The 27,434-nt window shown below is 56.0% G+C and overlaps 2 protein-coding genes across 4 annotated transcripts; one reads left to right on the top strand and one right to left on the bottom strand.

Annotated features, from left to right (window-relative positions):
• The first annotated feature begins 1,386 nt into the window (after window positions 1–1,386).
• Window positions 1,387–27,434, top strand: SLC30A2 (solute carrier family 30 member 2). Of its 3 annotated transcripts, XM_079920946.1 has the most exons (9): window positions 1,747–1,763; window positions 2,242–2,353; window positions 2,426–2,643; window positions 3,363–3,509; window positions 4,181–4,334; window positions 5,081–5,255; window positions 5,986–6,091; window positions 8,203–8,337; window positions 8,826–10,163. In XM_079920946.1, exons 2-9 carry the CDS (start codon window positions 2,319–2,321, stop codon window positions 8,969–8,971), a joined length of 1,116 nt encoding a protein of 371 aa, XP_079777072.1. In that variant the 5' UTR covers window positions 1,747–1,763; window positions 2,242–2,318; the 3' UTR covers window positions 8,972–10,163. The 3 variants fall into 3 exon arrangements, with proteins under 3 accessions (XP_079777073.1, XP_079777071.1, XP_079777072.1); XM_079920947.1 differs by lacking the exons at window positions 2,242–2,353; window positions 8,826–10,163 and adding an exon at window positions 27,296–27,434 and having other exon boundaries at window positions 1,387–1,763; XM_079920945.1 differs by lacking the exon at window positions 2,242–2,353 and having other exon boundaries at window positions 1,390–1,763.
• On the bottom strand, window positions 12,398–25,349 carry EXTL1 (exostosin like glycosyltransferase 1). The gene is made up of 12 exons (XM_079920981.1): window positions 25,035–25,349; window positions 23,603–24,514; window positions 18,689–18,779; window positions 18,281–18,388; window positions 17,328–17,447; window positions 16,671–16,803; window positions 16,365–16,471; window positions 15,435–15,524; window positions 14,636–14,722; window positions 14,186–14,346; window positions 12,844–13,018; window positions 12,398–12,688 (listed from the first exon to the last, which is right to left on the bottom strand). Exons 2-12 carry the CDS (start codon window positions 24,373–24,375, stop codon window positions 12,506–12,508), a joined length of 2,028 nt encoding a protein of 675 aa, XP_079777107.1. The 5' UTR covers window positions 24,376–24,514; window positions 25,035–25,349; the 3' UTR covers window positions 12,398–12,505.

The raw sequence follows: 27,434 nt of genomic DNA, 5'->3' as shown, positions 1-27,434 counted from the left end.
GTAGGTGCTCAGAGCTAAACTAAATTGTAATAGAAGTATAAAATACATCCCAGCTCTCAAAGAGCTTAAAATCTAGTGGGGAGATCAGGTGAGTATATGTCTGAGATGATAAAAGCTTATGTAGAGGTCCTCAGACTTTACTGTGCGGAAAATCCCCTGAGAATTTGTAAATATGTCGATTCCTAGGGTCTACATCCAGAGATTCTGATTCAGTTGGTCTGATGCGGGGACCTGGAACCTGCATTCTAACACCTTCTCCAGGTAACGCTGAGCTTGCTGGTTCTAAGAGTATACAGGAAAACCAGGAAGCCTGCGGTAAAAGTTGTCCACACTCAGTCCAGAGCAGGTGGAAAGGTACTCAGTGGGGACCCAATCTAGGCAGGCATGCCGCTGCCATCCTCGCTCCTTGCACTTAGTTTCCTAACAAGATGACTCCTGTCGGGGAGACACTGAAGGAGCCCCTCCTTGTCCCCAGGGGTGTGGGATAGGGGCTCACACCCTAGTCTCTTGTCTCTGTGAAGGGCCATAGCCAAGCTAAGGTCCCCAGGGCCCTTGATGATGGGGTGACTGGCCAGGGAGGTCCCCAGCCCAAAGCTCTTTTTAGGTAGAGGGCCTATCAGAGGCCCCTGCCCCTCCTCCCACCCAACCGCCGGGGGACGGCGAAGCTTCAACTGGATGGGGGCATCAAGCCGGCAGGAAGGGCCGGCCGGCTTCCACCGGCGGAACACTACGCCTGGCACCGTCCTGGGGCTCCTGGGAACTGCTGCGGGGCAGTGGAGAAAGGATGGTGTGGGTAGTGGTGTCAGCTCTGTCTAGATGGCGACTGCTGCTGAAGCGCGACCCTGCTCTGTGCAGCGGTGGAGATAAAGACGGCCACCCCAGATCTAATCCGAGCGCGCAAGACGGGAGGAACCGGCGCTGCTTCAGTGGCGAGGATGCATTAGTCAGTGCCAACCAGTCTTAAGGAGGGCTGCCGCCCCAGCCTGAGGAAAGGCATACCCCGCCCGCAGGAGCCCCCTGGCCTGAGCGGAAGAACATGGGGGTCTCGGGCGTCTGCAGCCTGAGAGTGGAAACCGATCAGTGGTTTCCTGAGGGCAAGCCACAACCCCAGCCTCGGAGCCCTTATTCTGAGTTTAGGAGCCACACTTCTGCTCTCAGGGGACCCACAGCGGATTTCTACAAGGCGGGGCCCGAGAACTTCTCGGTGGGACACACCCCGCGCCGAGCCGGGGAAGGCGGCGCAGACTAGTCCCAACTCGGAAACACCAAGCAGCAGAGCGGGGGCGGAGGGGAGCGGTTAGGCTTTGTGTCGCAGGCCAGGTGGGTTCCTTGGGCCCCGGGGGCGCAGGGGACGGGGTTCTAGGGGTCAATGCCGGGGCCCTTTGCCGCCAGCTGCCCCCTCCCCCTTCCCTGCGGGCTTTTGCACACGACGCGCGCGCTTCACACGGGGTAGCGGGGACCGGGTAAAGCCAGCGGGAGCGGGGCGCCACGGCTGACGTAGTGGGGGCAGCAGCGGTAGCAACAGCGGGACGACCCCTCGGCAGTCTCGGCACGGCCAGGCGGGAGCGAACTCGCGGCAGAGCGGGCGGGCGAGGGGCTCACGCGCCGGGGCGGCGGGAAAGGCGCGCAGTGCCCTCCCGGCAGGTGAGTGCGCGCCGCGGAGCGTCCCGCGCGCAACTTCCAGGGAGTACACGGCAGGGCGCGCGAGACCGCATGGAGGCCACCGAGAGGAAGCATCTGTTAGACGCCAGGCTTGGAGCCGGGTAAGGCGAGAGCCTGGGGAGGGGCGGGAATTTGAGTGGCATCAGACCCACCTCCTCATTTGCTATCCTGCCAGTGGTTGGTTTGGACGGCGGCTTGAACTGGGACCACACGGGAGGGGTGGGATGAGGTGAAGGAAGGAAAGGGGAAATGGAGCCTGGGCACGGGGATCATCCCTCCCCTCTTGTGGCTGAGCACAGATCCTGACGGGTTAGTGGGGAGTGCGTGCCTGGAGCCTTGCCCCGGGGCCAGCACTTTGCCCGGGGGCAGCCCCGCCCTGGGAGGCCCGGTGTCCCCAGACCGTGAGAAGGGGAGATCTGCTCTTCTCCCTGAGTGTAAACTCTCCTCCTTCTCCGCGCTCGGCTGGACCGGCCCAGCCCTTTGGCCAGTTCCCAAGGTCTTTGCCTCCTCCAGGCCCTGGGAGGGATGGGGGAGGAGGGAACACGCCGAGCCAAGACTCCTGAACTGGTTGTTCCCCAGCACCCCCTGCAAAGAGGGGCTTCTGGTCACTCCGCAGAATCTGTCGAGCTTGGAGTATCCTTAAGCTCTTCTTCCAAATGGGCACATGGGAACAACCAGGCCCCGCAGAGAGGTAAGACTGGAGTCAGCCTTCTTTGCTCCCATCTCAGAGCTGAGCCTCCCCTCACCCTTCCTCCTTGGACAGGTCTTACAGATCTCTGTGGCAGGATGGGGCTGGCAGGATTCCTCTGTCTTCACCTGGCCTGGACTTGCAGACCGTTGAGCTGGCTACCAAGAGCAACCATTACTGTCATGCCCAGACGGGTCCTGGCAGTGACTGCGACCTCAAGAAGAAGAGGGCGTGGCGCCAGCTCTGTGTGGCCTGTGCCTTCTGCCTGTTGTTCATGATTGGGGAAGTCGTTGGTAAGGACTTTTTTGCTAATTAAATGAAATTGGCACATGGGTAGTTTGGATGATCCAAAAGGCTTTTCTCCTGGATGTTCCTGTAGTATTAATACTAAGAGCTCCATATTTTATATGCACACTGTCTCATGTAATCCTCACAACAACCTTGCACTGGCATATGGGTGCTGTTAGTCTCCTTATTTTACAGATGATGAAACTGAGGCACCATAAGGTTTAGGAGCTTGCCCAAGATCACACACAACTAGTAGGTCAGGGAAGACCTGAGTGCCTAGAAGGAAGGAGCATTTACTGAGTGCCTGCTATGCTTTCCAGGCCCATTTTTGTTTTTTGTTTTTGTTTTTTGTTTTTGGCCATGCCATGCGGCTTGTGGGATCTTAGTTCCCCGACCAGGGATTGAATCCATTCCGAGGACGCAGTGAAAGCGGGGAGTCCTAACTACTGCACCGCCAGGGAATTCCCCTACAGGCCCAATTTGAACTCAATTTTCACGTTCACCCTCTACGTAGATTTTGCTAATCCCATTTCACAGATGGTAGAAGTTGAGGCTCAGAGAAAGTAAGTCACTTGCCCATGGTGACACAGCTAATGGTGCAGAGGTCTGGAATCCATTGTCTTTCTCCAGAGCTCATGGTTTTCCTGCTGCACACACACTGTGGGAAGTTGGCTCCTTGGGGAACTGATAAGAACCCTCCACCCTCTTGGCCCTGCCCCTGCAGGTGGGTACCTGGCACATAGTTTGGCGATCATGACAGACGCAGCCCACCTGCTCACTGACTTCGCCAGCATGCTCATCAGCCTCTTCTCCCTGTGGATGTCTTCCCGGCCAGCCACCAAGACCATGAACTTCGGCTGGCATCGAGCTGGTAAGGGCCCTGGTTGGGATGGGGTTGGAGTTGGGAGAGGGGGTAGGTCAAGATCAGGTTCTTAGGTGGGTGCACTGGGTCCCTGAGTAAGGCCAGGAGGGTGATTTGGGTGGGGGAAGAGGATGTTAACCTTGGCTTCTGTCCTTTGGGAGCTCCCAGTCTGATGGGCTAGCCCTGGTCTCCTGTTCCTCTGGGAATTCCCACCCTGCAGGGGAGGAGAGTCCACCTTCCTAAGAAATGAAGTGGCCAGACTTCAAGAATAAATGACTGTGCATTAACTCTGCACATAACTCCATGGATCAGCTCTAGGGGGAGGGGAAGTTCAGCAAAGCCTTTTGAAGTTCATCTCTGCGCTGCATTGTCATTTTCCTCTTGGTGGCAGATGGCCCAGCCTCTGTTCCTCAGAAGCCTTAGTTTGCCAGCTGAGCAATGGGTATATATTTTAATGAGTCAGCTTCAACAGTAAGGGTTGACCCAGATGATTTCTTGAGTTTCTTCTAGCTCAGATGTTCCCAGATGTATGAGTGGTGGGGTAAGGTGCAACCACACCAGCCATAGCTCCAGCAGAGCCCAGTCGGACCCAGGCCCAGACTTTGTGGGGACGAGGAGGGGGCTCCTTAGCCTTAGGGCCCCACGCTAAGATTGGTATTGGGGGCCGGGTTCTTCCTCAGAGATCCTGGGCGCCCTGATCTCTGTGCTGTCCATCTGGGTCGTGACCGGGGTACTGGTGTACCTGGCGGTGGAACGGCTGATCTCTGGGGACTATGAGCTCGAGAAGGAGACCATGCTGATCACGTCGGGCTGTGCTGTGGTCGTGAACATCATGTGAGTGTGGCCTGGGTTCCCTGTGAGTCTTTCCCCCTCCCACTTCTCACATGCATACCTACATGCCTGCCCTCGCTAGAAGGAGGAGGTGCTGCACTCCAGGATAGGTCGCAGGATCAGAATTTCCCTAGTGGTCTGAGCTCTGGCACCTGGAACACCTGGGTCCTGCCTGAGGCCTAGGGCAAGGCCATCGGGAGCTGTAAACCTGGGGCAGCATCAAGTTCCCACCCCATACAAGTCAGTGAATAACCAGAGAGGCTTCTTACCTGTCATGGGGAGGGGTGAGTTTAGTTCTTGCAGGAGCAGGTGTCCCTAGGGGCAGAATCCAAGTCCTTTTTCAAGGTGATGTGCCTGAAATTGGTCTCAGTGAGAGGCAGGGTGTGTAGGGCACCGAGGTCTCTTTTGGGTTCTCTCACCTTTGCTCAGTGGCCTTGGGCAAGCCACTTCCTTCTCTGGGCCTCAGCTTCACCATCTGTGACATGGTGAAGGCCCCTCTATGGGGCTTTCCTGCTCTGAGACTTGGCACTGGGGCATCTTTGTGCCCAGATTCAGCCTGGCATTGGATGGAGTGAGCCCCTTCTCCTGTTGGTACTCTGAACCAAGGCCACGTGGGTTGGGCTCCTCACGTGGCCAAAGGGATCATGCAGTCTGGGGAGGCCAGTCCTGATGGGGGCCTCTACCTGGCTGATTTGAAGCCTCTATCTGCTACCTCAATGAGCCCCTTGGCCTTGTCTCCACTTCTGTAGAATGGGATTGATTCTTCACCAGTCTGGCCACGGACACAGCCATGGCCATGAGCACAGCCACGACACCAGCCAGCAGCAGGAGAACCCCAGTGTCCGAGCTGCCTTTATCCATGTGGTTGGAGACTTTCTGCAGAGCTTGGGCGTTTTAGTGGCAGCCTTTATTTTATACTTCAAGGTTAGAGCTGGGGACACAGGGAAGTGGGCCGGGTGGGGAAGGGAGGCTAGATCATCTGGAGCTAGAATCATTTCCAGATTCTAGCTCCCTCCCAGCTCTGGGCAAAAGGGTAGGAGAGGGAAGGAACACTTATCCAACACCCAGTAAGTGTTAGCACTTCTGATCTTGATAACAACCCTGAAGGGGAGGTGGTGGTGTTTTCTGCAGCTCAGAAAGGCTCAGGGACTTGCACAGCGTCACCCAGCTGGTAAGTTGTGAAGCCAGATTAAAACCCAGGACTGTGTGCTGCCTGGGCATTGCCCATCATATAGAGGCAGTGTGGTGTAGTGGAAAGAGCCAAGGGTTGGGTTTGAAGCCTGGTTCAGCCCTTGCCAGCCGCATGATGTGGAGTGGGTCCCTTGCTCTAATTGAGCCTCTGTTTCCCCATCTATAAAATGGGGATGTTGGACCAGATGGTGCCTAAGATTCCATTTAGCTCCGTCCGTGTCTCAGCCCCTTGGGCAAGGAGGGGTGGGAAGGTGCAGTGCCTTATCCTAAACTGTGGTCTGTCCTGCCTGTCCTTTTGGACACAGAATAAAAGGTAGAGAACTGGGAGGCAGGGTCAGGGTGAGGTTCATGCCCACCCTGCAGAGAGAGCCCCTCTCCGTGACTTAATGCTGGGTGGGAGCAGAGAAGGGAGGCTAAGGTGTTGGGTGGTGAGCCCCAGCTCTGCCTTGCCCTTTTCCTGTAGCCAGAGTACAAGTTTATAGACCCCATCTGCACCTTCCTCTTCTCCATCCTCGTCCTGGGGACAACCTTGACCATCCTGAGAGATGTGATCCTGGTGCTGATGGAAGGTAACCTGGGCTTGGGGCTCCCTTTTTGCTCTTGGCTCTCCAGCTCTAATATAAGTTCAGGGGTGTGTGTGTGTGTGTGTGTGTGTGTGTGTGTGTGTGTGTGTGTGTGTGTGTGTGTGTGTGTGTGTGTGTGTTGGGTGTAGGGTGCATCCCAGCACATTGGCGGGGGGCCATGGTCTGGAGCCTGGCATAGGTTGGAGAACCTCCTGGGGCCCCGGGCTGATCTTGGCATTGAGCAGGGCCCTCAGGTGTGCTTGTTTCTGGAAATGTTCTCTGGATCGTCCTTTCCTTCCTCTTACCCCCAAGGGTGCCTCCTCCCTGCTGGGATGTGTCCTCCCTGCCTAGGCAGGGGGCTTCCGGCTGGTCTGTAGCACCTGGCCCTCCAGTCCTTCCTCATGTTTCCTGAGTCTCCACTTGCCTTCCCTTGGGGGGTGAGGTTTGTGTTTCTCATTGCACAGTGGGGTCGGGGCGGGGCAGACTGAGGATCAGAAAAAGACAGTTGGTGTTGGACAAGACTGCGGAATCCACTGCAGCTCAGGCCTTCCTTTCTGAGGACCCCACCTCCAGAGGACGTGGCAGGGCTTTGATTGGTGGCAGATGGTCTGCCCTGAGGTACCGCACGCATTCACCCAGCTTGCTTGTGCTCAGGATCTTGGGTCATAGGTCTCTGTGTGGTCAGGGTTGGTCTAGATCCTGATTTGGGGTCAACAGGAGTGCTTGGCTGCAGGTCAGAGCTTTTTCTCCAAGAATGTGACTGACCCAGATGAAAGTGATGATCAGGATTCCCTATGTGGGTGCAGGGATCCCCAGGTTCCCTTCTTTAAAAAAAAAAAGTTTTTTATTTGCAGTATAGTTGATTTACAGTGTTGTGCCAGTCTCTGCTGTACAGCAAAGTGACTCAGTTATACACATGCATACATTCTTTTTTAATATTCTTTTCCATTATGGTTTATCCCAGGAGATTAGATATAGTTCCCCGTGCTATACAGTAGGACCTTGTTTATCCATTCTACATGTGATAGTTTGCACCTACCAACCCCAAACTCCCAGTCCATTCCTCTCCCTCCCTGCCACCTTGGCAACCACAAGTCTGATCTCTATGTCTGTGAGTCTGTTTCTGTTTTGTAGATAGGTTCATTTGTGCCATATTTTATTTTATTTATTTATTTATTTTAAAGTAGGTTTTTTTTGTTTTGTTCTGTGTTTTAATTAATTTATTTTTGGCTGCGCTGGGTCTTTGTTGCTGCACGCGGGCTTTCTCTAGTTGTGGCGAGCGGGGGCTACTCTTCCTTGCAGTGTGTGAGCTTCTCATTGCGGTGGCTTCTCTTGTTGTGGAGCACGGGCTCTAGGCGCGCGGGCTTCAGTAGTTGTGGCACGTGGGCTCAGTAGTTGTGGCTCGTGGGCTCTGGAGTGCAGGCTCAGTAGTTGTGGCGCACGGGCTTAGTTGCTCCGTGGCATGTGGGATCTTCCCAGACCAGGGCTCGAACCTGTGTCCTCTGCACTGGCAGGCGGATTCTCAACCACTGTGCCACAGGGAAGCCCTCATTTGTTTATTTTTGTTTTTATTTCTGTTGCCTTGGGAGACTGACCTGAGAAAACATTGGTACGATTTATGTCAGAATATGTCTTGCCTATGCTGTCTTCTATTAGTTTTATGGTGTCAACGTCTTATGTTTAAGTCTTTAAGCCATTTTGAGTTTATTTTTGTGCATGGTGTAAGGGTGTGTTCTAACTTCATTGACTTACATGCAGCTGTCCAACTTTCCCAGCACCACTTGCTGAAGACAAAAAAAAATTTTTTTAATAGAGCATATACTGTGGGACTAGGCACTGTTCTAGGCACTGAGGATAGGGTGGTAAACCAAACAATTGTCCTGCTCGCATAGTTTCCACTTCAGAGGGAGAGACAGCAAGAAACTAACAAATAAGATCATTTCTGACAGTGTTAAGTGTGAAGAGGAAAATACAATAGGGTGAGATGATGGGGGTCATTTGGGAGGTGGGGGCAACGTCAGGCCAAGGAGGTGTGAGTGAGGGGACATTTGAAGAGCAGGAACAAGCGTGGGTGGGAGGGCGCCCTTTCCTTCAGCCCCCGTCCCTGCCATCCTCAGGGACCCCCAGGGGCATGGACTTCATGGCTGTGCGGGATCTGCTGCTGTCGGTGGAGGGGGTGGAAGCCCTGCACAGCCTGCATATCTGGGCGCTGACTGTGGCCCAGCCTATCCTGTCTGTCCATGTCGCCATCGGTGAGTAGTGGGAACACTTGGGGTGGGTGAGAGAGAGGCAGCGGGAGGCCCGGGGCCATCCCTGATGGGTCCAGATGACCCCAGATGCTTGCAGTGCCCATGCATTGGACCTGACCCCATGCTGAGTACTTGACATACATTATTTCATTTGGTCATCACAGTCCCATTTATAGATGAAGAAACTGAGGTTGGGGGGTGGGGGGTTATAAGGTCACTCGCCCAGGCTCTTACAACTAATCAGTGGCAGAGGAAAGATTCCTAGCCTTAAAGCCAGTGCTTTTCCTGCTCTTTCAGGGTTGTGCCAGGTATGGGAACCAGAGGGTTGCCTGGTACAGGAGTGAGTCTGGGGGTTTCTTGATGTTCATCGTCCCCTATCTTGTTCTGCTGGGGGTAGGATATGAGACTGAGGCTCCTCATCATTCCTAAGGGCCCAGGAGTGCATCATCGGCTCTCTGGTGCCTCCCCTCATGTGTCCTCTCTGCCCCCAGCTGGGAATGCAGACGCCCAGGCTGTGCTGAAGGCAGCCAGGACCTGCCTGCAGGGTAGGTTCCACTTCCACACCGTGACCATCCAGATAGAGGACTATTCTGAGGACATGAAGGACTGTCAGTCATGCCAGGGTCCCTCGGACTGACTGCCTGGCCAGGCACCAACTGGGGCATGGACAGGCCTGCCGACGGCTGGACTGAGTGTCCCCCAGGCCCAGCCAGGACTCTGCCTACCCCAGGTGGGTTATAAACCAGGTCACTCTCCTGACTGCTGCTCCATGTTCAGTGTGGAGGAGGCTCGTCCCACTCCAGGAACGGGCTCTTCCCCGTCTCCCCCATCTGACTCCCGCCAGCCCCGGGATGGGAACTCTGCAGGTGTAAAGCTGGTGTGACCCCACTCTTCCAGTTCCCGGTGGGGCAGGGTTTGGGCCTCATCCTCAGCTAATGCCGCCCTACCACTAGCCTCTGGAAAGGCAGTGGGGCATAGTGAGGGGTGACAGAGGGGAGACTCATTGTCCCCTCACCTGCCTGCCTCATTTCCCATTTTCAGTCTGTCTGGCCTTTGCCTTATGAATCCATAAAGAAGCCCTGGGACAGAGCCCCCTTCCTCTGCCTCTAACAATATGCTACAAGGAGGCCATGGGGAGTTGGGGAATTGTGAGGACTCTGCACACTCATACGGGTCTCCCCTGAGATGGGGAGCCAGGGGGCACCTGAGGCTGATCTGTGCCTGAGTCATTTCACTGAGAGCCAAATGTTTCCTTTTCGTGGAGGTAGGGGGCTTCTGACTAGGTAAGGACCTGCTGGTTTCCTCTTTCTTTATTCCCCCCACCTCGCCAACGCCCAGGAAGCTGTGCCAACACAAAGGTGTGCTGGCGGGAGAGGTGGAGGTGGGCACAGGTTTCAGCTTGGGTCCCCCGCAAACAGCCCCACAGGCCCCGGGCCACTCCTCTTGCCCTGATTGTGTCCCGGGGTCGGGGAGCCTGACACTGGGTATGGTTGGGCCAGCTCTGTTGTCGGTATGGCCTGGCCTGCTCAAAACTTGGGGATGGAGGACACAGAGGGTACAACCTGAACAGGAACCCCTGGCTTCCTGAGGTGTGTGTGAAGATTCCTGAATTAGGAGGTGGCTTGTATTTCCAAGATGAAGCCGGGGGACCTGTCCCCAGTCTCACAGAGGAGGCAGCATGCCCAGTCATCAGGTGGCTCTGATCTAGTGGTCTGTCTCTGCCCTTAGGCAGGTCAGCGCCCCTCTCGTCTGCGGACAAAGAATGTTGACACCTACCTCACAGGGTTGTTGTGAGGACTGGAACTAAAGTCAGCTGAGCATATGGTGGTTGTGGGAGAGTGGGTGCTTTTATCATCATTCTGGAAGGATGGCCTGAGGGGCCTGGTGGGCTTCCCAGCCTCGGGGGGCAGCACTGGGTTTGTCTTGACTCTGTCCTGACCCACAGCAGGAGGAGGAGGGGTTGGTCACTCTGAGCCTCTCTCTTCCCATCTGTGAAACGACCTGTTTGTGCCTTTCCAGTACTGTCATCCAGGGTTGGCTGTGATCTAGGTTTGAGGGTTCTTCGGCCCCTTCAAGTCTGTGGGAAGTTGTGCTGGCTTGGAAGTGTGTGTGTGTGTGTGTGTGTGTGTGCGTGTGTGACTGCTGGTGAAGCGCCACTCCACCCCAATCTTAGGAATCAAATTCCTCCCTCCCCCCAGCCATGGCAGGCCGCAGGAACCTGGATCCTGGGCTTTGCTATATTCCAAGTCCTTACACACCTCTCAAGAGACAGTCATTGCTGTCCTCCATTTTTACAGATGAGAAAACTGAGGCTCAGAGAGGTTGAGTCACTTGCCCAAAGTCCCACAGCCCTAGGCCTCCCCCTACAGCAGGGGCTGCGGACCTGCTCTGGGCTGCATATTGGTACAGTATGAGACCTTGGGCCTGGCAGCCCACAGGCAAGGCCATGCCAAGGTAGTTCAGTATTCTGGGTGCTGCAACTGTGAGTGGGGAGGGAAAAGGTGTCTCTTTCCCTCAGTTGGGCCTGGCACTTGGAGTCCTCCCCACTCTGGGAAGGCTGCCTGGGTTGCAGCTGTGTGCTTCCTCAACAACTGTCCTTGACTCAGTGCCAGACTGTCTTCCCTCTCCTTAAACTCCCAGTCCCCCCTCCATCTCAAGAATATAGCAGCCCCACGCCTCCCCAAAGAGCCTTCTCTGCATCCCACGCTGTGACTGGCTCTGGGGATGACCTGAGTCATCCAGGGGCCAGAGGTCAAACAGGAGGATGGACGTGGGAGGCCTTGGGGACACCATGTTCTGGCCAGAGAGCTAATCACTAGTCACGGGAGTTTCCAAAGCTGCGAGGCCATCAAAGCAGAAAAACCGGATACCCTGGAGCTGGTTTGGACCCACATCCCCATTCCTCTAGAGTGGCCCCAGCTCCCAGGCAAGACCTGAGTCCCCCTCCCCCCGCGCAGCTGCTGTAGAGGTATTTATAGCCTGAGCAAAGGGGCAAAGACACGCGCTTTATTTCGGAAGTGATCATTCCAGTTCCAGGTGGGTGAACCCAGGAGAACCCAGCGTCCCCTCCCCCTCTCCACTCTCACCACCTGGTCGCTCGGGACCTCCCTTGCTCCCACACAGCCCACCTAGAAATGGCCCCTTCTTAGTCCTAAGTGTGTGGGCCAACCAGTTTTCCGACTTCAAGCTGCGCACCACCAATCCCGACGTCCCCACTCCCCCTAATCCCACCCGATGGGCGTTTCGAGCTTCCTTCCCTTTCCGGGGGGAGGGAGCGCGGCGCGGTGCTGACCACTAGTGGTCCAGGCTGGTAATGCAGAACGACGGCAGTGCCTGAGCCGAGGGGCCCGAGCCCGGGCCGGCAGGGCCACCGGCGTTCCCATACGTCCCCCAACTGTGCTCCGCCAGGTAGGGAAGGGAGCCCCGAAACCGGCTCCCTGGCACTTCTCTGCTCTATTATTGGGGCGCGAGGGCTGCGCCCAGGATTCTGCGAGAAGCTGCTTTCCGGCCGGACTAAAAACCCGGGGGTCTGGGGTGGGAGGTGCAGTTTTGTGTCTCACTCCGCACACCCTGTCCACACCCCCGCCACTGTCGCCACAGAGCCAGGCATGTAGTTGATGTCACTTCCGTCTACCTGTTCGTCAAATATTTGTGGCGCAAATATTTGTTCGTCAAATATTGTGGCCTGCCAGGCCAGAGAGACGAGGACACGGCCCTGCCCTCCCGGGACTCCCGGGTCAGTCCTGGGGCCTGACGATGTACCTTGCGAGGCAGCATGAATAGCGTCGGGACTAAGGGACACACCCGGCTGTGAAAGCGCAGAGGATCCAGGGCGGGGGTGGGGGTCAGGCAGCTTCGTGGAGGAGGCGAGGATCTGAAAGAGAAGTAGATGTCAGCTCGGCAGAGAAGCCAAGAAAGGCATTCCAGGCAAGGGGTCTGCGAAGGCAGAGGAAGGGCCCCAGAGACAGCGACGTGGGAACTGCCACTAGCGCCTAGGCTGGGGGGTGGGGGGCGAAGCGGTGGTTGGCCAATCGGGTACTGCCGTGCTGGCTAAATGGCAGCCTTGATTGGGTCTCCAGATACCGCAAGGGAGGAGGCGGAGCCTCCCCCCTCCCCTGAGGCAGTTTGCAGCGACCGCTGGGAGCCGGGCCGGGGTCTCAGTTAGTCCCGCCTAGGGCTTCTCCAGGCTGCGATACTTCTTACGCAGCACGGACACCGGGTCCTTGAAGAGCACGGGGTCCAGACGGAGGCGAGAAGATACCAGGGGCATGTGGCCGAACCCTGCCGCCATCTGGTTGATGCAGTTCTGGGCTGCGGGCTGCGGCTCCTGCCTGAGCCCCGGACCCCCAGGCTCCTAAGCGGGGCGGGGAGAAATGCGTTGGAGGGCTTCTCTGTCCTCGGAACCCCACCCTACCCCCGCCTCGTGCAGCAAAAAGGGTTAGGGTTAGAACGGGAATCCCTTCCCCAGCCGGGGCCCTCCCAGTGCCGACCACCCCCCTAGATCCTCACCAGTGGAGGCGGTCTGGCCTCCTGATGCCACATCCCGTAGGGCACCTTGATAGGGGGCAACTTGGTGACGGATGCTACTAGGAAGTTCATCAGGACATCCACACAGGTGGGTGCCTCATTTGCCAGGGTCCTCAGAGCCTTGGGCAGGGAGTGGGTGAAGAGGGTGTGGTAATACCTGGGTAAGGAGGGAAGAGCGGGAGAGGCTGTAGCCGAATTCAACGCCCCCCCCAGGCCCCATTCTTCTCCCTCCTGACCTTACTCTCCCTTTGACCCCAATTCCTAAGCTTCTTGTCAAAGTCCTGCTCCCTTTTCAACTGAGCTCTGGCTGCCTCAGAGAGCTCCCACCCCAAGTATGCACCACTCTCCACTACTCTGTGCTCTATGGCTTGTCTGCAGCCAACGGTGAACTCCCTGCCACCTCCCTCACTCCTCCTTGGGGCCCCCTTCCCTGGGCTCTGAAGTCTGAACTCAGAGCCAGAATGAGGGGAGGATCAGCTAGTTCCAAGGCCATCAAACATGGCAGGCCAAAGACCAGCTTCAGGAAGGCTGTGGATTCACCCACCCCCAAATCCAAACACTGTCCATATCCTCTGCATGGCTCTACTTAAAATACAACTAGCTGCTGGGCTTCCCTGGTGGCGCAGTGGTTGGGGGTCCGCCTGCTGAGACGGGGGATGCGGGTTTGTGCCCCGGTCCGGGAGGATCCAGCGTGCCGCGGAGCGGCTGGGCCCGTGGGCCGTGGACGTTGGGCCTGCGCGTCCGGAGCCTGTGCTCTGCGGCGGGAGAGGCCACGACGGTGAGGGGCCCACATGCCGCAAAAAACAAAAACAAAAACAAAACAACAAGCTGCCATTTGTTGATTATCTGTGTGCCAAGGACTTCATGTATTTTGGTTTATTGTTTTTTGCGGTACGCGGGCCTCTCACTGTTGTAGCCTTTCCCGTTGCGGAGCACAGGCTCCGGACGCGCAGGCTCAGCGGCCATGGCTCACGGGCCCAGTCGCTCCACGGCATGTGGGATCTTCCCGGACCGGGGCATGAACCCGCGTGCCCTAGCATCAGCAGGCAGACTCTCAACCACTGCGCCACCAGGGAAGCCCTTCATGTATTTTTGTTATTTGATGATCATACCAGCCCTGTGAGGTGAATACACTTTACAGACAAGGAAACTGAACCTCAAGAGAGGTGAGGAGACTTGCCCATCACAGCACCGGGAAGTGGCCTTGAACCTGGGTCTCTGAGCTCTCGGCTGACTGCTGTGTCCGCTCCCACGCCACCCTGCTCTTGGTTCAAAGGAGGGTTCTCTGGCCCTCTGAGCCCAGCGCCGGGGCTGGCGTCTGTACCTATGGTAGAAGGCAGCCGAGGTGAGAACCATGGAGAATTCGTTGGTCCTCTTGGCAGTGTAGCCCCAGCCACCACGGGCTTCATCCCAGAAGTGGCTCCACGTCAGAAAGCCGACCATCCTCTCTGGGAAGCTCTGCCACACCACAAAAGCGAAGTCCACCTGGGGAGACATTTAAGTAAGGTGTGAGGAAGGACGTCCTGCCCAGTCAGGAGCCTCCCGAGACGTGGAGGCAAGGCCAGCCTGGCTGAGGGGACTCAGGGGAGAGGAGAAGGGAGCTAGAAAATTTCCAGGGGATGCTTAGGGGAACTTTCCCCACTGGGAGCTAGAAACAGTGCTTTTGCAGCTAGGAGCTGAAAAGTCCTAAAGCAGGAGGCTCGACTTCTTGATCTCTGGTCATCCCAGCTCCCGGGGTCTGAGGGCTGCCAGGGCTCCTCTTGGGAGTCCTCACCTCACTTGTGGAAAGACTGCTATGGGCATCCAGGCTGAGGATGGCATCGGTGCTGATGGCACTGTATGGGAAGAAGCGGTCACTGACCTGCAAGGGGAGGGAGCGGAGGGCAACTCAGCCGTAGGACCCCCTCCCCAGGCTCCCATGATGAGTATCTGCATATCTGCTAAGCAGGAGCCCCTGCAGACATGGTGTAGAAGGAAGAGCAGTGAAAACAGCAAGTCTGCCCGGAACTCGGACCTGAGGACCTCATTTTCCCTCTCTGGACTTCAATTTGCCCTTTGGTAAAATGGGCAAATTGGTATCTAGGGCCCTTCCAGTTTTGACATTTCAGGATTCCTCTATTGTCACATTAGATGTTCACCTCGACCCTGGTGAACATCCTTCGTTTGAAAGAAACAGGTCCGGAGAGATGAAGGGACTTTCCCAGAACGGCACAGGAAGGCAGGTGTGTCACACCAACCCAGGTTCTTGGAAGCCACCCCTTCCCTCCCGCCCAAAATGCTGCCACCTGCCCAGGTTTCCCCTCTATCCCTTACCTGAGACAGCAATGTACTCTCTCTGCCTTCCCTCATCACACAAAACCCCAGTTCTCTGGAAGCACAATTCACAAGGGCCAGGGATGGAAGAGAATCATCTCTATTAGGCCTGCAGCTGAAACCCATGGTCTGATTTCTCCAGGCCCAACTTGAAGTCCAGCTTTGGCTCAGGCCCAAGTAAATCACACCGTGTATGTCCTCCCCAGATCTCAGGTTTCTGGGGGTGAGCCCACCCTTCCACATCCCTCCCCATCTCTCACCTTCCTGTGCCCATCAATGACTGTCAAGGGCACTGCTGTCTTGGGCCACCTGGTTGGGGGTGGCTTCTCACTGCTCCAGAGAACCAAGATCTGGAAGGAAAGGGGGATGTTCCTGAAGTCTGGGTCAGAAGGCCAGGGTGTGTGTGTGGGGTGTCCCAGGAGTAATCTTTCTCAGGGTGGAAGCAGTTTGGGAGAGCAGCTGTATATGTGAGTTTGGGAGGAGTTTAGTTAGAGCCAAGGTCCTTTCATGACTGCCCTGTTTTTGCCTCTGAGCTTCCAGAAGGCATGAATTCCAGTGACACGAAGGTAGCTACCTGTAGCATTAGAACTCAAGTCGCACCTAGCCTGGCCCCTGACCCCATGCTCCATCCCCGTCTTCTCTCAAAGGTTTTCATTCTCTTCCTCCTGCTCCTTTGTCATTCCCAGCCCAGTTCAAATGTCCCATCTTTGAAGCTGATCCGTCTGCACCCTGGCTGAGCTAACTGCTTGTCTGCTTTCCAAGTACTCTCAAGAGCCTATCTGGCTTCTCTGGAAATGATATTTGACAGTCTGTGTGCTGGGAAGTGCTAACTGGATATGAATCTGGGGCAGAATCCTTTCCTACTTTTTCTCTGCATCCTCAGCGTCAAGCCCAGGGTGCTCGGAAAAGGCTGGATGAATAAAAACAATGCATGTATGTTCAACCTCCACAAGAGGCACCTGTTTTTCAGGTGGCTTTGTCAGTTTCCATGAGGGAAGAGGGGACAGAGGTGGGGGAAAGGAACTAGAAACTTGGGACTGAAAGAGGAAGGCAGCAACGGTACTTGAAAATCCTTCCCGTGCCTCCCCCCAAAATGTGTGGTTATCCTTGGCATCCAGATGTCTTCAAGGGCTCTGCCCTGTCTCGCCCCCATCCTGGATCCCGGCACCCCAGCTGGCAAGGGGGCAGACCTGGGCACAGTGCTGGGAGCCTGCCACAGCCTGGATGAGCTTCAGGGGGGGCTGGCCTGGAGCCCCCCCCCAAATCAGGGCGCTGAACCTGCCCAGAGGACGAGAGCCTGGAGGAATGAGACACAGGCTATTAGGGCGGGAGGGGACAGAACCCCCCGAGAATGACCTGAGTTGGGGACTTGGGGAGCCAGAAAAGATGTGGGAGATTTGGGGAGGGGCTTGCTGGGGCTCTATGGTTGAGGCTGGGGCAGAGACTTGGGGAGAGTTGATGAGGGGACTTCAAGTTGTCCCATCTCTAGGGCATACCCTGTTGTAGGTGGTAGAAGGGGAAGTCCGAGGGGCTTGGGGAGAAAGTGGGCAGGGCCAGGATTGCCCCTGGGGGCCTGTTCCATAGTAGCGAGGGGTGAGCAGAGGGTCCAAAGATCCGGTCCTGAATAATCTGTGAAATGAGAGAAGGCTGTGCAGAGGGAGCGGCCAGTGTGGCCATGGGCGGGGTCTGAGGAAGTGAGGACCTGGTGCCGCCCCACACCTCGCCCTTCAGGAATCTGGGGAGGGTAGCATCTGCAACACCAGATGGCTGGGGACAGAAAGGTTCAGAAGTCCAGGGTAGGGGGTCACTCAGTGATGCTGTCTTCACTCATGGCAGATACCACTAACAGGTCATGACATTTTTTCCGGACCCAGAATCCCTCCCAACATATGCCCCAGGCAACCAATGCCCATCAGCTGGAGTTGGCACATGCTTTGAAATCTGTCTGCTACAGATGGGGAAACTGAGGCCAAGACTGGAGAAGGAACTCATCCAAGAGCTCCGAGCCAGGTCTCTGATTCATCCCAGAAGCATCTTCAAGGGGGAAGCCCAAACACCAGGGCAGAGGAGGTGTCAGAAGAGAGGGGCATGGAGAGGGGCAGGGATGAGGCAGACCCGAACCCCAGAGCCCCCATCAGGTGTATCCCCCTCACCTCCAGAGTGGTATGGACGACCTTCTCCACCGAGGAGAAGTAGGCATCCCATAGAAACTGGGTCTGCTGACGCAGGGCAAGGACCCGTGTGAGGGGCATCTCCTGGAGGGCAGTCAGGACCTGGGGCACAGAGGGAGCAAAGGAGAAGGCATGGGGCCCTGGAAGGCCCTGACTCACCCTGGGGTGGGGACAACCTAGGTTGGAGGTCTGGGAAGCAGAAGCCCGCTCCCCACATTTCTCCAAGTGGGTTGGCAGCTGCCAGCCTTGGCAAAATCCTAGGTAACTTAGCAGTTAAGAGCTCAAGGGTCACACAGAGCTGAGTTTAAATGCCACTTAGTAACCGTGTGACTGTGGATGAGCCACTTAATCCGTCTGAGTCTGTTTCCTCATCTGTAAAGTGGGAACAATAATGGTACTTGCCTCGTAGGGTGGCTGTGAGGATTAGATTAGATGATACATATTAAGGGCTTAGCACATCGTAGAGGCTCAGTGAGTGGGGGCTATTCCTGTTAACTTCTTAAACCATTCTCACCTCTCAGGGGATTCAAGGCTCATGCATATGTTTTTCAGAGCTGGGCAAAATGAGTTTCATCAGATGGAAAAGTCACTCTGCATTTTGCTTCCCCACCCCAAGCTCCACGTAGGCACTCAGATTTTGGATTTTTTGTGGCTTTCCTTTAAACTAGGTATTTAATCAGTCATGGACCAGTGGGGTTGAGCCCATGGAGATCATCTGGTCTAACTTATCCCATTGTACAGATGGGGAAACTGAGGCTGAAAGAGGCTGAGTTCTTGCTCTCAGAACCCCAGAGGCTTGGGGCTGGGCGCAAAATCATCAATATACACAGGTGGGGGATAAGAATGAGGACCGAGACCAGCCTGGGGGCCGGGATCCCGGGGTCCTCCCATGTCCCGGGTCTAGTCCCCACCCCATTGGTAGGACCCTGAGCTACCTGAAGTGGGAGCCTCTCGTCAGCTACAATGGCCGCCTTGGTCCAATCGATGACCTCAGAGAAGGGCAGCTCCCAGCGAGGGCTGAGAAGCACAGGGATGCAGCCAGCCTGGGGGGTAGGGAGGTCACTGGGGAGCCCAGTCCCACCCTGCACACACTCACCCCTCCTCCCTTTTCCAAGTCAGCAACTTCTGCATTGGGGGCAAGGGATACAGAGGAGAGAAAATTGGGGGGTTTTGGGGGGGTGTTCTGCAGAGGGTGCAGTGAATATGGCTGTAGGCACATCTGAGTCCCAGAGTAAAGGAGTGGGCAGCTCACCGGCCCTTCCCATTGGCCTGGGCCCAGACTGCCCTTCCAGCTCAGGAGTGTAGGGGGACAGGGATGGGGGATGCCCAAGTCGGGGTTGTACCTGCAGGGCTTGAAGGAAGTGTAAGACATCAGGACTGCGGCCAGGGATGAGGCAGAAGGTGGCGTTAGGTAGCGTTGCCCCAGGGTGGGTCCTAAGGAGCACAGGAGGGGGCCCTGCACCCAGGAGACCTGAGACAGCTGCCCCTCACCCCCCTGACTCCCCTGATGGCCCCCCAGCCCTCCACACTAACAATCCCAAATTCACAATGTACAAACCCACCACCATGTTCTCATATGTTAACAGACACTCTTGCACACGCCCAGCCATACACTGCCCCTCGCCCACAGCTGGGGTAGCAGCTCTAGCTCTGCTGCTGCCCTTGGTGGTATTAGACACCTCCCTTCTCTTCTTAGGACCTTGGTTCCCTCGTTTGCAAAATGGGAGGTGGTGGGAGCTGACGTTTCCAAGGCTGGTCTGACTTGGGCAAGCACGCGTTTGCCCTCCCACCTCTTGGCCTCATGCAGACTTCTGGGCGGCCCTCACCTGAGTGGCCTCCATGCCCTGCCCTCTCCCCGTCCTCAGAGCCCAGGCCCGTGAAAAGCTCTTCTGTCAGGAGGTGGGCTGGGCCCCCAGCCTGGAACCACACAGGAAGCCGCTGCCCAGAGGCCCCCTCGCCCAGAGGACAGGCCTCCTCTGTTCCTCCCACCTCCCCCCACCAGCCCCAGGGCCACACTCAGGCTGTGTGTGCCTGTTGGGGGGAGGGGTAGGAGTCACAGCCTCCTCAGAGCCACCACCCGGGAGCTGCCCAGTCAGGGAAGGAGTGCCCATGACCTGGCTACGGGGTGTGTGTGTGTGTGTGTGCAGGACTCCAGGGCTCACAGGCCTGCTCAGAGTGGGACTGTTGAATAGGGCCTAGAGGGTTCCAGGACCCTCCTCAGCTACAGTCTATCTGGTCCTGAGTCTGAACCTTCAAGAAGCAATCCTAGGAGTACTTAGCCTCTGGACCAACCCTCATTGCACAGATGGGGAGACTGAGTCTCAGAGAGACCCGAGGACTGGCTCAGGTTCTCAGAAAGGGCTGGGGCAGAGCTGGAACTGGAACCAACGTGTGCTAACTCCTGGCCCCAGGTTATCTGAACCACCCCAGACCTGCTGCCCAGGGGTTTCCCCGAGGACCCAGCCTCGTTTGCCCGATGCTCAGGTGTCCCTCCAGGCTTCTTCTGGAAAAAGCTACAAGTTAAAAACAGGACACCCTCCACCTCATTGAGAGCCACGGCACCAGCCAGCCACAGCCCTCTCCTCCTCCCCCAGTAAAGCCCTAAGGGACTGAAAACCCTTAAGTTTAAGGCTTCAGAGAACCCAGAGCCAGAGAGCCTGCTGAATACACTGTATCAGTCAGTCCTCGTTAACGTCTACTGTTCCCTCTGTGTCTTTGTACCTCCTTCTCTCTCAGCCTGGAGCACCCCTTCCTGCCTTGCAGCCCGAAGAATTCCTCCTACTCGATCTTAATGTATAAAGTTCAAATATCGCCTCCTCTGGGAAGCTTTCCTTGGTCTCTCCAGAGATGGCTCCCTCCTCTCTGCTCCCACAGCCCTTATGTGCACTGCAGTAGTAACGAGCCAGGCTAACCTTTACTGAGCATGTCCTTTGTTCTAGGTGCTTTACATGCATTGACTCACTTCATTCTCACAGCAACCCTATGAGATGGGAGGTATGTGCTGTTAATATTCCATTTTACAGATGAGGAAACTGAGGCCTAAAGTGGTCACACAGCTCTGAAGTAGAGGAGCCGGGCAGGCAGCTTGCCCACCCTCTCTCTGTTTAACAATGTGTGTCACACCAGTGACTTGTCTGTCTCTCTAATAAGACTAAGCTACTTGAGGGCTGGGGCTGTGCCTCCCTCATCCAGTATCCCCAGGGCGTAGCAGGGCACCTGGCGGAGTATGGGCACTCAGTGGGGGCTAAGTAAATGAATGCTCAGTGTGCAACAGAGGAGAGACCCAGGACCAATGGACTAAATGTTTGAAAGGTCAGTTTCGGCACAAATTCTAGTAATGGAGCTGGCTGAGAATAGCCAGTGGGTGGCCTTGGGAGGTGGTGAGTTCCCCATCAGAGGCTAGACGAGCACCTCCACGTGTGTGTGTGTGTGTGAGTGTGTGTGGTAGAAGGGATGGATCTCGTTGTGATTGCTGATGATTTGTGACCCTGTAAAGTGCTTGGCATGGACTTGGGGCCTCAGTGTCCAAGGCTGCTATCAAGGTGACTCCACCCATGGCCACAGGCAGGGCTGCATTGCGACTTCCAGTGCCCTGCATACTTTGGCCTTTGCAGTCCCTCAGCCATAAAAATATAAAAATTATATTCGATAACTGTGTTGGTGTAAGAATGAACATACTAATATTATATATGAAAGCATTTTCTTCTATTTAGAAGTTCACTTTTTTCTTCTGATTTTCAAAGAAATGAGAACATTTTCATGGGCCCCTGAAGTATCATGGGCCCTAGGCACTGCACCTCGTGTGCCCAGTGGCGACAGGCCAGGGGACCTTAAAACATGCATTAAGTTTATGTAAAAAAAAACCCCAAAGCAGGGGAGAGCATATACACCTGTTTATATACACCCAGAGTACTTCAGAAAAGACACAAGAGAAACTAGAAAGGGTATTTGGCTCCAGGAGGGAAAACTGGGTGGCTGGAGACAGGGGTGGGAGGGAGTTTTTACTGTATACTCTTCTGTGCCTTTGGAATTTTGTACCATGTGAATGAATTCCCTATTCATAAAAATAAATAAATAACAATTTAAACGGGTGGAGGCTTATTCTAAAGCAATATGAGACTGTTCAGTGAAGGTGGAAAAATACGGGCTTTGGAGCCAGAAGCGGGGTTTAATCCCAGCTCTGCTGCTTCTGAGCGCCTGATCGGAGCAGTGAGGGAGGCTGTGGTGAACCGCGGAGCTCGTCACCAAGGCCCTTGGCTGGCTGCCTCCACGTCTCTGAGCCTCAGTTTCCTGTTCCCTGAAATGGGGATCATAACACTTCCCTTGAAGGGTGCTCGAGAGGATTAGCCATGAAGTATGTAAAGCGGCGGAGCAGGGTCTCCCCAGATGCCCACTTTCTCCCCTCCTCCCTTCCCCCAGCGGAGTGAATGTGGGACGGTGGCAGCGACCTGAATCGCCTCTTTCTCTGGCCGACACTTGTTTATTCAGGCCACCTTGCGGGCGCTGGCCTGTGGCTGTGGGCCTCCCGCTGTCTCTGTCCCTATACTTGACTAGCTGCTCAGGCAGCTGCCTGGCACGTCAGGGAAACTGAGGCTCCAGCTACTCCAGAGATTACAAGTCCTGTCGCCTGCAGGTGGGTTGAGGCCAAAGACAGAAAAGCTAGACATTCAGAGGACGGTTAGAGGCTGTCAGGCATCACACCTTGGAAATACACTTATCAAAACTGCTACTCAGAGGGTGGCCCACGCCTATTAGAAAACGTTGGCCACTTCTGGCCAATTTGGATTCAATCAGTAAACATTTAGTGAGCGCCTGCCTATTGTGTGCACTCCCCAAGTTTCAGTTTCTCAGAGAAGTTCAGACTGAAATAACTTTCATATTCAGCAGTAACCGACTGCATTTAGCTGTAACTAAAGTCAGCTGAAAGAAGAACTTCCTGAAACCAAGAATGGCTAAGTGCCTAGTCAGAAGTAAGGCCAGGCAAGGTGAGCGGAGAACCCTGTCACCAAAGGTGAGCTCTGTCTGAGTTTGGAGTTTGAGGTACCTGACGGGATCCGCAGCTTTTTGGGTGATTGTCGAGGATGCCTGCTAGGGATGGGTCCTAGCAGAAGGGCCATGGGGACTGAGGGGCCTTTCTGCTCTTACCCCTGGCTGCGGGGCTCCCTGGAGGCCATGTGCCTTCAGGAGGTAGAGAGATTCCATTCCCACAAGAGCCCTGTGGCTGAGAAAAGCCCCAGAAGCCCCCAAACAGAGGCAAAAACGGAGCTTGGCCACGTGAAGAATTCCTGGGAGGGAAGTGGAGCTCAGAATAAGCCATGTTGTTCTAGCAAAGAATAGGGAGATACGTGAGACAGGGGACAAGGGAAGGATTCTAGAGTGACAGGTTCCACCTCCAGTCTGCCCAGCCAGACTTTGGATACTGCTGGCCTCCTGGGGGCTGCACAGGGGTTGGGGTGCTTAGGCGTTAACTGCTTTACCACCTGAGATGTGTCACCACCACTAGCCCAGGCAGAGAGAAGTTTCTAAGTGAGCTCTCCATGTCCCCATGGGTCCCCATGCCTCTTGTATATATTCAGGCACTCTCACTGGTAGGAATTCTTCTGTAGGTCTGACTTAATTCATATTTGCTGTAACCAAAGCCTGTTACCTTGAGAGGTTAATCCCGGAAACTAGACATAGGAGCAGCTTCCATCTGTGACCATGGCTCTGAGGCATTTGACAGGACTGATCATAAACTCTTGCTTAAACCCCAGAATTCTGAGGCTGAAGGCTTTGGAGCCAGCCAATCCTGGATTAAAATACTGGCTGTGCTCTTTCTGGCTGGGTGGCCTCAGACAAGTTACTCAACCTCTCTGAGCTTTAGTGTCTGGTACACCAACGCTTCAAAGATAAAGATTAGTATTATTTTATTATAATCATTTATAAAAAGTGCTTAGCACATAGTAAACACTATAGAGTTGTATGTTAAATAAAATATTAGGGAAGGAAGGATTGGAATAAAAGAAGAAGAATAGGAGTGAGTCATGTTTTATGCTTTTAAAGATCCCCAAGGAAGAATTCCACAACCTTCCTTGGACACCTCATGCAGCAAATCACCATCTCGGTGGTCGTGTTCTCTGCTCTCTAGCCTGATTCCCTCCTGCTGCAGCTGAGCCCTAAGTTGGCCCATCTCAATCCTGCCCTCTACCCTGGCCCCTGGGCTCGCTCCCATCACATACCCTTCCCATCCAGCCCCCAAGGGGCGAAGCTCCACTTACTGCTTGGGTCCACGGTCCTGTTCACAGCGCCCATCCCAGGGGCAGGCAGAGAAGTCGGTGCCTGCCACGTGCCACCTGCCCCCGTCCTCTGCCAGGGCTAGCAGGGCCACCCCGGGCCGGGGGCTGTGTTGCCGCAGCTGGCCAGGTGCTCCACCTCGCAACGGGTGGGCTTCAGGGAGAAGCGGGAGGGCCACGTCAAAGCCGGGCCGAAAGGTGTCCACTGTGGGACTGGCCTCGGCCACCATCGCCTGTCCCAGCTGGAAGGTCCGGGGGCAAGGGGCTGGGTGGAGACTGAGGACCAGGTGGTTCCTGCCCCCATCCCACTGCGGGGGCACCGGGTCGCACTCTCCAGTGGAGGTGTCCGGGCTGAGGAGGAGGAGGAGGCAGGCCTCAGCAGCGCTGAGCGTGTGGTAGCGGGAGCCCTCGACGGAAGCCAGGATCCTGCGGCGAGTCTCAGAGACGGGTCCAGCCGCTGGGTACACGAATACCTTGAGGCCACCGCCTCTGCATTTCGAGGTGTCAAAGCAAGCTCCCCAGTTGCAGCTGCCGCCACGGAGGGCTTGAGGAGGTCGAGGGCCATCTTCCAGGAGCTCCCCAGGCTTGGCGAAACTCTGCAGGAGCTCTGCGTCCAGCCAGCGGGGCCAGCCTCGGGGGGCTCCTGCCCGGGGGCTGGTGGGCACTGCCAGGCGGAGAAGGGGGAAGAGTCCCAGCAGGACGAGGATCCAGGAGGCCAACAGTGCCAGCCAGAGGGACTTCCGTCTCCACGACTGCATGTGGCCACCCACAGCCAGGGCTGCAGGAAGCAGGAGGAGCGGGGGCCTGAGTGTAGGCCTCTGGGACTGGGATCCACCTTCTAGGTCAGCACCCTCATCATACAGATGGGAAGACTGAGGCCCATCGAGGGCAGGCTGCCTGTGTAAGATCAAACAGCAAGTCACAGGCCAGGCACCGGGAGGCCAGGTAGGACCCAGCTCTCTGGCCCTGCCTTCCTGCGGTCAGGACTCTGCTTCCTCGGCCTTTGGACAACCAAGCCAGCCTTTGCCCTCCCAGCGGGGCCCCCTTCCCCTGGCGCTGCTCAGGCTGATGCAACCCCTGTCCAGACTGCAAGGCAGTGTCCTTCTGCCCTCCTGGCTGCACCCCCTGACCTTGGCCTCAACGGAGAGGAGGGCCGTCTGCCAGGCCATGGGGGACCCATGAGGGTTCCCACAGGAGGCGGCTTGGCCGGGGTGCAGGGCTGGGTGGAAGCAGGGCTGGTGTCCCCTATCCTCCCCCTGCCTGAGCAGCCCCAGAGCAGCCTGGCCACACCTGTGCCCACTGGCAGGCACTCCTGGGCTGTAGGCCCTGCAGCTGGTGCTTAAATTAGACCCTGCATCCCATGTGGGCTCTCAGAGTCAGCTGAGGTCAAGGCCTGAGTGCAGCCAGTGGCCCCTACCTGGGGGACTGGGAGGGCTCTGGGTCCTGGTCCTCTCCCACCCTCCCACTGTCCTGGCTCAGGCGGCTCGGCCCCTCCTCCCTCCAACGCTAGTAGCTGGTCCTGCACCCTCTGGCTTGGAGCTATCAGGGTGCAGAGGCCAGGGACCCCGTGCCAAGCCCCTGCCCCATGGTCCCCAAGCCCCGCTGGTGTCTTGCGTCCCCTCTCAGGGCAGCATCTGGCCAGTCTAGATCTCTTTCCTAGCGGCAGCCTGGCTCCTCCCCTGCCAGCCCTGATTCGCTCCTGGCTGGGAGGCAAGGTCTCCACTTAACCCCTTCCAAACCCGTTTTCTGGATTGCTATTAATAATAACCCCCAGGGCCCACACCTCACAGTTGGCCTTGAGCTCTCACAACCTCTGTCTCTGAATTCTCACATCAACCTTCCAAGGCCAAAGTTTATCACTGTTGTGTTTCCTATGGATGAGGAAAGTGAAGCTCAGAGAGGGGATGGTATCTCATAAGGTGACCCAGCTAAGGAGTGGCAGGGTGGGGATTTGAACCCGGAGCTCCTGACCTGAGTCCTTAGAGCTTGCCACTGGTCACCACAGATGCGGGATTCGCTCCTGGCTGGTAGGCAGGCTCTCCACTTAACCCCTTCCATCAACAGATGAGATAAGTGAGGTGTCAAGGGGCTGGGGGGCTGGTACTGGGCAAGGTGCTCCCAGCTATTCCCAGGATTGGTCCCTCTTCCTTCAGCTGCCCCGCCCTCACCCTCCACCAGTCCTATCCAGCTCCAGCTCCAGCTTTTTCAGGCCCGTTCGTGGCACCTTACACTCAGGCGCACAGGTCAGCCCTTGCCTGGAGCTCTGTGGGAAGGGTCTGTAGGACCGGATGCTTACTCCAGTTCATATGGGGAGTTCCTTCTGAGGGCGAACGGACTCTCCATTAGTCCACACCCCACTGAGGGTTTCCCCCCCTGCTCAGTTCTTGGGTCTGTGCTCTATGAGGGAAGTCAGGAATGGGTGATGTCACCCACTGAGGAATCGCTGAAATGATGAGAGAGAGAGACTCTGCCTGCCGGAAGCCCCAGTCTGACGAAGGCAGCCACAGCGAGCCCGGCAGACCTGGAGTGGACTCTGCTTCCACCTCTTACTGGCTGGATGATGTTGGGCCTCTGCCCCCTCTTCTCTAGGAAGGCAATAATAATATCTGCCATGAGACAGTAGCCTGGTCAAAGCTAGGCCTACCCTGTGGGTGTCCCTCAACAAGTGGCAGCCTCCTGCCTTCTTGCCTTCCTCTGATCTCAGAGGGCCGCTGGTCTGATGAGGGAGCTACCATGGGAATGTTATCCTCTCAGTGGGCAGCCAGTCTGGGGTGGGGCACAGTTCACACACCCAAGAAAGTCCTCAGAATGGCCAACAGAGGGGGAATCTGACCTCCTTGCTCTACAGGGTCAGTCACTAGGTGAGGGGCCGACTTTCCTGCGCACATCGGGTTCTCTCCCGTGAAGAGGGGCCGTTGCATGTGCTGCTCCTGCCTTTCACCTTCCTCTGCTAACTCCTCCTCACCCTACGGGGATCAGCCAGGGCTCCCTTCCTGTAGGAAGTTTCCGTAGCTATCCTCCGGCTGCGTTACGGAGCTTCTCTAGGTTCTCATGCCATTTCTTCATCCTCTGGGCCTGTACTCCTGCATTCATTTATCCAGCAAATACTTAATGAGCACTAAATATGGGCCAGGTTGTGTGCCAGGCACTGTGGATGCAGTATTGAAGAACAATAATAGCTAACATTCATGTTATACTTAGTATGTGCCACGCATGGCTCTGAGTGCCAGTGCATTAGCTTATTCAATCCTCTCTTGTGAGGGCTTTGAGGGAGATACTATTATTATCCCCATTTTCCAGATGAGGAAATGGAGGCCCAGGGAGCTTAGGTAACTTGATTCATTCCCCCCACACCTCAGCCTGGATTTAGACCCAGGCCATCCGTTCCTTTAACTTCTGCACCATTCCACCTCCTGAGCTAGAAGCACAGTCCCACCCTCCCAGGCTCACTGTCCCAGGGAAAGAGAGACCAGTAACCAAGCAATTACAGGACGAGGGAAGGGGGACTGTGGGAGTGCTCAGAGGGGCTGGCTAACCCAGGGGGCCATAAAAGGCGTCTGAGGCAATGACATCACTGCAGCTGCCTGTGTGGGGACAGACAGGAAATGGCAGAAGTGGAGGCAGGGTCAGCTTTTCCTATGGGTCACCCCACAAGTCACTCTTTCACTCATTCCACAGCTACTTAATGTGCCACTGCTGTGGGCCAGCCGGGTCCTCAGGGAGTGATCTGGTGGCGCTTCCTTTCCTGAGAGAGAAAATCAGCAATGAACGTAACAGATAAGTAAAATATCTCACTTGATATTTGGCAATGATGCTC

The sequence above is a fragment of the Stenella coeruleoalba genome, assembly GCF_951394435.1.
Source record: "Stenella coeruleoalba genome assembly, chromosome: 1".
In the NCBI taxonomy this organism is placed as follows: Eukaryota; Metazoa; Chordata; class Mammalia; order Artiodactyla; family Delphinidae; genus Stenella; species Stenella coeruleoalba.
The sequence above is the reverse complement of the archived record's forward strand: the minus strand, read 5'-3'. Positions and strand labels throughout refer to the sequence as shown.